The sequence below is a fragment of the Eublepharis macularius genome, chromosome 4 (assembly GCF_028583425.1).
Source record: "Eublepharis macularius isolate TG4126 chromosome 4, MPM_Emac_v1.0, whole genome shotgun sequence".
NCBI lineage: Eukaryota > Metazoa > Chordata > Lepidosauria > Squamata > Eublepharidae > Eublepharis > Eublepharis macularius.
This window is the reverse complement of record NC_072793.1, coordinates 126,915,927-126,926,596: the sequence shown is the minus strand read 5'-3', so window position 1 is coordinate 126,926,596 and position 10,670 is coordinate 126,915,927. Positions and strand designations below refer to the sequence as shown.

Sequence of the window (10,670 nt, the reverse complement as noted above, 5' to 3'; positions counted from 1 at the left end):
TGGGGGCAGTCATTCCAGCCCCGGAGCAGTTTATCTACTCCCAGGGACTCAGTTCAGTCTAGGGGCTGTCATTCCTCACCAAGAAGACTAATTCCAGTCCCAGGGACTGTCATTACACTCTGGAGGCTGTCATTCCAGTCCCATAGTACAGATTCCAGTCCCAGGAACTCTCATCCATCCACCCATCTCATGCCTTTCCACATGGTTCAAGACAGCTTACAATTATAGTTAAAAAAAACATTTCCAATTAAAACCAAAATCCAAACTCCATGTCTCTGGGGGTTTTCATTCCATCCTGGGGGCTTTCATGTCAGTGCCAGAACACTCATGCTACACACAGATACGTGTGTGTGTGTGTCTATATAAAATAAGTTTGGATGGGGGAATACCAGCTTCATGTTGAAGTAGGTTCAGGGAAACCTAAGCTACAACCCCCAGAGCACCATGGAAGCTTGTTGGGTGATGTATTGACCTAACCTATTGGCTCAGCCTAACCTACCTCACAAGTTGATTGTTGTGAGGAGAGTGATGTTTACGCCACTTTGGATGCTGATTGGGGAGAAACACAATGTATAAATGAAATTAATGAATGACAACGACGACGTTCGATTTATACACCATCCTTCAGGACAACTTAATGCCCACTAAGAGTAGTTTACAAATCTTCACAACAATCACCTTGTGCGATGGGTGGGGCAGACTGAGCTCCTAGAAGCTGTGACTGACCCAAGGTCACCCAGCTGGCTTCAAGTGGAGGAATGGGAAAACTCAGTTCTCCAGATTAGGGTCCTGCCATTCTTAACCACTACCTGGAAGAAGGGGAATGATGTTGCAAGCCACCTAGGATCCTTATTGTGGAAAAAAGGGTATATCTATTTAAATACATATGTCCATGGTCAGGGGAAAATGAAGTAGGCAAAGGGTGCTATTGTGGGATGTCATAGATGATTTTTACTTCCAAACACTAGAGAAATTCAGCGGATAAGGTTGCCAACTGCCCTGCCCCCTTAATAAAGGAGCATCAGGATGTCACCAGGTGGTGTTACTTACCTCCATGTCATTAAAAATCTTCAGTTGCCCATTTCTGCACATTATTTAAGGGACGGAACATTTTTCTACAGGCCTGTTGGTGATCCTACCAGCTGAACTCGCAAATGTTTCTTGTTACATAAGAAATTCCCCAGTCAGAAGTGAGATTCAGATTATATTTTAGATGCTAGATACTTCCAAAAGGTGAGGGAATGTATGCTGCACAGTTGGGTACGGTGGCCAGGAACCCGTGATAGTTTGACTAAAGACACTGCAATTGCAAGTGCTTGTCAATGCTGTTCATGTAAGCCACTCTCTTACTGTACTGTGCCTAACACATGGCTGGAGCCAATGGCAGTTTACTAAGGAGTATTGAGTTCAGACCATGACATTCTACCAGTCTCTCCCCACTACCAGCTGCTGAGGTGAGAATTTGGGAAGCTGACTGGATTTGTACAGCTCATCATGCACTTCTGGGAGAGCAAGGTAGGAATTAAGACTTTGATGCTCCCGATCCTGGATGAAGTGAGGAGGTGGTGAGGCTGTTCACCGATTTGATGCCCAAGAGCTAGGATTGCCAACCTCGGGGCTGGAGGCTGGAGTTCTCATGGAATTGCAACTGATCTCCATACTACATAAATCAGTTCCCTGGAGGGATATGATATCACATCCCTTCTGAGGTCTCTCCACTTCTCACACTCCACCCTCCCCAAGCGCTGCTCCCAAATCTCAAAAGAATTTCTCACACAGGAGATGGCAACTCTACCAAGACTCATCTTACACAACTCTCCTTGGTTGGAGCTAATTACTGTGGTGTGGTGATAATAGCCTTGACTGGGGGGAGGGGGAAGTTTGAGGATAGATAAGAGAGAGTAGAATGATCAACCTTTGCTCTACTGCTGAAGAACTCTTTTTGTACACTCATTTACTGTTGTGTATATTTTCAGAATATGTAAAAACACTCCATCTCTTCAAATAACCAGATTCTTGGGCAGAACCAAACTCAATGCAAAGTATTTGCAGATTTGATGCTGAATTTTGGATATGTTTAGGGGGAAAAAATTATAGAGAGCAATGTTGAAGGTCACCCAAACACTGGATCCACAATTTTTGTAATCTGTAGTCATGTAATTTGACTTGTGAATCTGCAGTGTCTTTAATTTAGGTGTCTATGCTGTGGTGATGTTATTAGGTCTGTTATTTTCATGGCACAGGCTGTAGGTCTCAGATGCTACCTAGCTTGGCTTTGACCCAAGTTATGAGATGCTGCCATGTAAAACTCAAGACAGCCCATGAAGTTCTATGATCCAGATTTATGGTTTGGCATTATACTGGATCTGTAACATTTAAAGTACATTCTAAGTGAATTCTAAATTGATAGTGAATGATTGTGGCCTGGATGTAAATGAGATGCAAATTTTAAAGCATTTTTCTAGATTCTACTAAATGTGAGCTCCCTCCTCCAAGGCCTGCAAAGCTGGTATTTGAGTATTTGTTGAATGAGATGGGAGAGGAAAGGGGTAGGGCAACACTTAACCAAATACAAGGTTTTCATTGCATTGTATTTGTATCAGTACTCTAGGAATCTGCCCAGGGTAGAACGAACCATTTCAAGATCAAACAAGAGCTTGGGCGTGATTAATGGGATTTTTGATGTTTTTCTTTGAACAGTAAAGACTTTGTTGTCATCAAACTACTTTTTAAAGTCTTGGGTTCAAAAGTCATTTTCCATATAGCTGCTTAAAAAGCAAAAAAGCCCCCATACTCATTTGGAAGCTGCTGTCGGGTTCCTTGGATCTCAGTGTCTAGATCATGGTATTGTTAAACCAAGGCTGATTCCGCATACATTGGATAATGCACTTTCAATGCACTTTATCAATCGTTTGAGGTGGATTTTTTGTTCCGCACACAAAAAAAATCTGTTCCAAATTATCTATAAAGAGGATTGAAGTGCATTATTCAACGTGTGTGGAATCACTCCAAGTTAACATGGACCCATATACAGCCATTGCCAGTATGTGATCATTACATGTTATTTTTAAAAAATCAACCAAATTAAAAGGAAATCAAATGCCATATAAGGGCTTTTATTTACTTTAACTGTATAAACTTCCTTTAGGTAGCAATATTAAGCCACAACAATATAATGCCACATTTAGACAGCATTTAATAAAATGCATAAGCATGCACTGCAATACTCTATATACACACACAACAATGCAAATTTCTCTCCATGACCGAAGACATTGATTATATATAAAAATCCAGATTAAAAAAGATCATGCTATTTCAAATGCTATCACATATACAAAGCTGATTTCACCAAAGAAATGGTAAGAAAGCAACAGCATTTGCCAGGTTTTAAACCTGAAATAATAATTAAAAAAAATACTCACACAGACAACATTTTAAGAAACAATGAAAAGCACAAGGTTACAAAAGATACCCCAGGGAATTATCACAGACAATTCCTTTTGGAGCAAATAGATTAATTTTAAAAGAGCTCAAAGCATGAAGTATTTTCCCAAAACATACAACAATACAATGGATAAATATATGCAGATTTTCAGTTATAAAATGACTAGAAACAATGGCTTTACATTAGATTTTGAGTTAGCAGTTGATTAGTTAGACATTTTTCTGATGTATTTTGGGCAGTGTGCTGCTCAGCAAACTTCAGCAGCCATCTGACAGGTGTCCATTTTAAATTTATTCCCAATGCCTCAACCTTAGCACATAAAATAAAGTTTGGCCTGTCCTCCATATTCTGTAAGAATTATTTACAGAACCAAAATCCGAAACTTTTAGTAGAGTATTTCACAGAATGCTAATAAATTTCTCTAGTTCCATTTGTCTTTTTTTTCAATATAGAAGCTGGTTGAGCTATAAACACCCATTAAAATAATTATTGAAACGGGCCAATTATTTAAGGATTTTTCATTTAATTTTAAATTAAAACAGCAAGCATGATTGTCATGACACTAAATGGATGAGAACCTTGTTCAAGGTAAGGGAGCTACTCAAAAGTTCATCAATTAAGTGTGAATCATTAAAATGAATGTTCCAACACCTGAAACAAGAAAGCTATGCAGGCTTGTTACTTATATGGGCAGTAAATGGTGGCTGGGCAGAAAAGCTCTTGAATCCATGCTGGTATTTGAATAGGACTTCCCCGAGGCTTGTGCTTGTGCCCCACATCTGTGGCCCTCTCTGTGGACTTTTCAGTCATGTCCAGAATCCTACAAATGCATATGGATTAGACTATATACTTGACTGGCAGCAGTCCTTACTTCTTCAAGCCCAATCTTTTCAAAGTTTATATATACACCTCTGGAATATTGGGAGTTCAGGAGTGGAAACTGAGGCTCAAGTGATATTGGTATCAAGACAACTATAGAAAGGGTGAAGAAAATAACCAAGTTTAATTTTCTAACAATTAATTTTGGGTATGATCCTTCTTAGTGTACAATGATGGCATTGTAAAGTAGTGGTCCCCATAGGGCTCAATAGAACCCAAGGTATTGTGGGAAATGGGGAGGTCTATGCATGGCTCTCAGATCCTCATCAAGCACACTTGCTCCATGTTATGCAAGTTATTTCAGAGATGGAAAGGCTGGATGGAGACATGGGAGGTGTACAAAATCTACCAGTCCTTGGAGTAGTCTGGCATACTGTTTGTATGTATGCCTATGAACACACACCAAAATGGAGAGAGAAAGAGAGAACAAACCTATGGGGATCCCTCTTTGTATGGGTGCAGTACCAGGAAAGATTTGCCTTTTGTTTACATGGCAAAAAGCATTTTGGGTGAGTTTTAGTAAATTAGATGAAGACTTTTATGTTGGACACTACTCCATATGGCCATTATTTGTTCAAATGATGATTACATTTGAGGTAAAAAAAAGAGATGATTTTCTACAGGAAAAGTAGGGGGGGAGGATGTCCAGACAAGCCAGAACAAGTATAAATAGGATTTAGGGAAGATGGCACTACCTATTGTATTTTTGCTTTATAGTCACTTATGCAATATAGATAAAATGAAACATGTCTTTTGTATAACAGCCTTGTTCATTCTAATCAGAAACTTCAGGAGACACACAGAAAATATTAACACAGTTATTAAATTTCACATGCGGAAAAAGAAGACTGTACAAAAAAAAACTACCCCCTTTTCCAGAAGAATAAAAAGCCCATTTTGTGTGTGAAGAATAAACAGAAATGTTAACGGTCCATGGGTGCAATCTATCCAAATGGCACAACCACCATCCATTTCAACAGAGCTTGTTAGTGCCAAGAAACAATATCCTGAACTATTAAATAGCTTCTCTCAATATATAAAACAAAGTGCAAATTCTTCCTGGATTTAGAAACAGATGCCCACTCTACTAAGGAAAGTGTGGAGACATATGATTATATCAGATCTGAGCTCTGAGCAAGAAGAAAAATTTAGGAAGCTCAATATTTGCAATGCATTTAAAATCTTTTTTGCTAACATATAGAAATCTGATATATATGATTACATGACTGTACATATTTCTATATACATAAATACACACTTTATATTACACTGTACATAATATACTGGAAAAAATTAGATACAAGCACATAATCATCATACACACAAGGAGCTATGTCCAGGATCAAAAATGTTATTTTATGTAAAACCAAGAGCTACAATGCATACCATGAAATTGTTGACTTTTTTTGTTAAATGGCAGACTCTCATGCCATACAATGAATTTTTGAAGAAATAGGAACACTTATAGACATATATTTCAAAACTGGTGTTGAAGAAAGGAAGTTTGGCCGTTCCTTTCATAGCAAGCCACTTTTCAGGGCTCTCTTGTAATTTAGAGCAAATTATACTCTACAGGAAATGTTATATAATGACTTTTCACAGGTTCTGCAACAACCTGGAAGATTCTGAGTCAACAATGTTAGATTAGTTATCCATGTCCATGTTTCACTGAAGTCAGTAAAACTTATGACTGTGATCCAGAAAAAGCCCAACTGAGAGATTTTTCTGCACCAGGTTTTCCATACAGAGTGGCTTCTTAATTGTATCCCCTCCCCCCCATACACAGAGATCTAATATAAGACAGTCTTTTGTTTTCGTTTCCTAAAAAAAACACCCTCCCCTCACATACACACAACCACAAGTTGCTTTTTAAATCCTCCTCCTAGGATTAAAGATCTGCTTGCAAATCTTTGCTTTAATGGCAGGGATTCAAAAAATAAAGCAAATCTCTGCAGCCTCCTGTGTAAATGAACAGTGAGTAAGGGTGGCTTAAAGCTCATTTTTGCGTTTTTTTGTGTCTGGTGCACTTTTATGCATCCCTTCCCTTCTAATGCCTACTTTCTAATTTTGGAGAACTGAAATGGGCATAAGGATCCTAAATCAGTTCCAAGGAGTAGCATTATCTCACACAGACATTACTCAGCTACTCCAATCTTTTTCTTAGTAAGGGACTCTGACTTTGTACTGGCCATGTACCTACCATAAAAATCAGACAACTTCTGGCCTACTGAAAAAGACCATCACATTGCATTATTCTCTCCTCGGCCACATGGAGCGACTTCCTAGTCACTCAAAATATTTTTTTAAAAAGCTTGCCTGCACTGCAGGATCTAGTCCATGTCACTATAACACAGTGTCTTGAATCATTTTAAGCCTTTATTCTTGAGCAACATGGAAAGCAGAAATCTTTGTGCATTCCTTAAACTATGGGATCACCATCTGTTTCTATTGCAGCAACAGTTATAAAAAAAGATTTTTAATGACACAAGGTTGATTAGATGAGAACTGATTAACCACTGAACCACAAAATGTGCTGTATAGAAAAACTTAAACTACTGAAAAGCTTCATGCCAGCTATTAAATGCCGTTGGTTAAAGCCAATCTTTTAGCCCAATCCCAAATCCAGCTAACTGGAATAAATTATTTAAATCAGTGTAATTCCACTCAAGTCAAGAGAACTAAATTGATTTATATAGTTTGACAATCATACTGTGTAAATCTGTAGAACCCAGACTTCAGTAAGAACCTTCACTTGAATAACTGTCCACCTAAGTATTTCATGGAATTACCTTAGCTCCCAATTTATTGTATTTAATTATTGAAAATATTACCAGCGCATTTAAGTCTTGACTTTTTAATAAAATATTTAATTGTTTTAATACTACCAAATCCAGCAGCTCAAGGGAGTATATAAAACACAGTCTACCACTGTAAAACAAACCCCTCATAATATAACCAGTATATTTAAATCCTTAAATTTTTGCAGATTTCAATACAACTAGGAGAGCAATCTTAAGTAGCTCTACTCAGAATCATACTTGGGTCTATTCAGTTTGGCTTACCACCATGAAAGTGTTCTTAGGATTTCACTATAATTGTATTAGAGCATTTATATGCTTTTAATATTTCCCTTTGCACACAAAAGTATATATACTTCTACGTGAGAAGTTTAAGGATTAGAATTTTGGCTGCGGCTACCTTTAAAGCCATTTAAAGCTGAAAAGAAAAAAACAAAGAAAAGGGTTTCATCATGGAAGTGCTGATTGAACTCCTCAGCTAGAGTTCCTACATAACACCGGGAGTGTTCAATATTCTGTCATCTTTAATTAAAATTGATTGATTGAATTAAGAAAAAATCATTTCAATTAGGCTTTTGACATCTAATTGCTTTTGACTGTCATATTTATTTTATTTTATCGTATTTATATTCCGCCCTCCCCGCAAGCAGGCTCAGGGCGGATGCATGCCCTCCCTTCTATTGACTATATGTGTGCAAATTATTTTAGGTTTACAGTGGGAGCTAATTAAGGAAAGAAAAGGCACAACATTTCTTGCTATTCTCCACTGCAGATATCTTGTGAACTAAACAGTAATCTCAACATTATAAAGATGGGACATGCAATAAGCTTGGATATATTTAGGAACTAAAGTTACACTTAGTGATTCAGTTACTTGAGTTATAACACAGTCAGTCAAAATTTATAGTGGCAATAAAGATAATAATGTTTGCTCACAGATCTGACAAAAAGCTTCCTAAACTTCAACTATGACTTAATTAAAAGAACAACAACCCCGTTTGGAATGTTTTCAAACCAATAATAATTCCAGAAATAAGTAATTTGTGTGATTAAAATGAATTGTTGCAACTTTGAATTGAAAGACTGAACAATAATAATGCATTACATTAATATTAAAAACAACACAGACTTAACAGAGCATCTAGAATGCTTTTTGACAGGTGAGGCAATAAAGATGCAATGTATATTTCTTAGTACTCCAACTCCAAACAGACTCTCCTTAGCTTATATTATGGTTGTAGTGGGCTCCTTCATGCATGATATATTTTCTATCTATATAGATAAAATCCTGTGTAGATCATAAGGAGTGAAAACTCAGCCAAATGTCTATTTTGCCACAATTGTGTGTGTCTGGAAGGTGAAGAACTAAAGTGCCTTCTAAAACAAATGTGATCATTAGAAAATGGACACTTGCATAATTTTCATACTAAAACACGAGCATATTAAGACTATCACGATTATGTGTGAAGTGGTTCAGAACAGAAATTCAGTCCAATGATCTGGGTGGCAACTGAGGACAAGAAAATGACTAGGACAGACCTCTGATCCCTTGGAAGAAGACTCAGCTTCACACTGGACTTTATGTCATGCCCTAGTCAGTTTTCCAAGCCTCAGAAGAAGGAATGTATCTGAAATTTTAATTGTACGCATACTACAATGCATACGGTTATAACTGAAACTGATAGCACTCCTGCAATTTCATGACTGGTGTACTCAAGAAATAGACATATAGCAGTACATCTTTGACAAGTAAAATAGTACCAGACTCATACTGAACCTCTTAAAAATCTCCATTATTCTTCATTACCAAGGCAAGTATGCTGTTTTCCAGTGTGAATAAATTCTACAGCATTTATTATGCTGATAGCTGAGTCATAACATTGTGTTTCACTTATGCTGTAAACATTTACATGAATTTAGCAGAATTTAATTTCAAATAGTATAGAAATCTGACTGAAGAAATCACATTACTAATAAACACATTCAATTGAAATTTAGTAGCATAAATGATTGTCTCCCACAGCTTATCACGTTTTCACAGAAATCATTCACGTGTCTATAGTTAAAATGGTATTTTTCATTTACCCTGCTTGTATAAACAGGATCACGGCGATGCCATAGTTTTAACAATATCTGCTTTGAAAGTGCTAATATCACTGTAGTCTGGCAAATTTCAGATATTTTTCCAAGAGATTTAAAAAATATATATACATACTGGCTGGGATCCAGAGACCCCACTGTTCAAGCAGGAGGCACTTCTGCTCGTGCAAAGGGCATATGTGTTGCCAATCTCCTTCTATGCAGGTCTGAAGCCCTCTGCACTGCATTCCAGCCCCCCTCCCCAAGCTTAGGAACAGTTTTTCTGAAGGACTACAACAGGAAGGGAGGCAGGAATACTCTGCTGTACAAGCAGAACTCTGCCTGTCACTCTCTAGATCCAAATGAATGTTCTTAGTTCAATAATTTTCTGTTGGTATCCTGACATGATAGGAAGTATTTTTGCTCACTGAAAAGTTCTAAATAAAAAGGATATCCAGCAATTTGCTACAGACTTTCATCAAAAGGCATTATAATATTCCTTCTGTCAGAAATGAGTCCTTGCAGCAGAAGGTTTATGCCAAAATATTTTTACCTTGTCTTTGAATAGACAAGAATAACAGGAAATTGCAATGTATCAGAAACATTTATACATATTAAGCAAGTTAACCAGTGAGTTATGATTATTCATATCCATCAAGATGTCCTGATCCTTTCTAGGAAGTGGAGCCTGTTATCTGGCCGTTATATTCTGCGGTTTCCATTTTCAGAATGTAGGGGATGATGCTATCAATTGGAACATTTCCAATGAGCCCAGTAAAAAAGAGTTCTTCAGTAATGCTAGAGCTCATTAGTCTAAGTGCTGGGAGGCGAACTAAAATGCGGGCTAGCCTGCAAAAGAAAAGTCCATAAAACATGAAATGATGCTCTGATTCTTAAGGCTAAATTGAAACATTTAGATCAATCTAACTACTGTGAAAGGAATGTTTTTCTTATTTTTGCATTCAGTAAATGAAATGAGATTTGTAAATCACACACACACACACACACACTTCAAAACTTGAAGAAAATTCATACTGAACTGAGCAACTAGTTATGCACTCAAGGCTGTTTTTTAGACCACAGCCCAGTTTGAAGGACTGTCATTCCAAAGAAATATATTAAGAATTCTTCCAGGCATGCCCAATCATTCGGGCATGTCTATAGTAATTCTCTGAATCCTAGTATTAGTTTATAGAATCTGAAAATGTCACTCTCAGTGTCCTAGAAATGTCACGGGAGAAAACTACTTAAATTCTGGTGTTCAGAAAGGGCCTTATAATATCAATTTTTTAAAATGTACAAAATTGCATATTTAACAGTGGTATTAATATTGTAAATTCTGTTCCATTTATATGACAGGATTGTTGGAAAAAGGGACCTGCCAATTACTTCCACCATACTTTAGCTAGGCCTCCATTTTCTGCATGTTTGGAGTTGGAAATATTCATATAGTGGACTTGGCAACA

The 10,670-nt window shown here is 37.3% G+C and overlaps 1 protein-coding gene across 1 annotated transcript in view; it reads right to left on the bottom strand.

Annotated features, from left to right (window-relative positions):
- Positions 1–3,119: 3,119 nt before the first annotated feature.
- The window catches only part of NR2C2 (nuclear receptor subfamily 2 group C member 2), an 80,776-nt gene continuing 73,225 nt past the window's right edge, over positions 3,120–10,670 (bottom strand). The window contains exon 15 of the mRNA XM_054976952.1: positions 3,120–10,053. Coding sequence (XP_054832927.1) covers positions 9,879–10,053 — 175 coding nt within the window. The 3' untranslated portion in view covers positions 3,120–9,878. The remainder of the gene's footprint in view (positions 10,054–10,670) is intronic.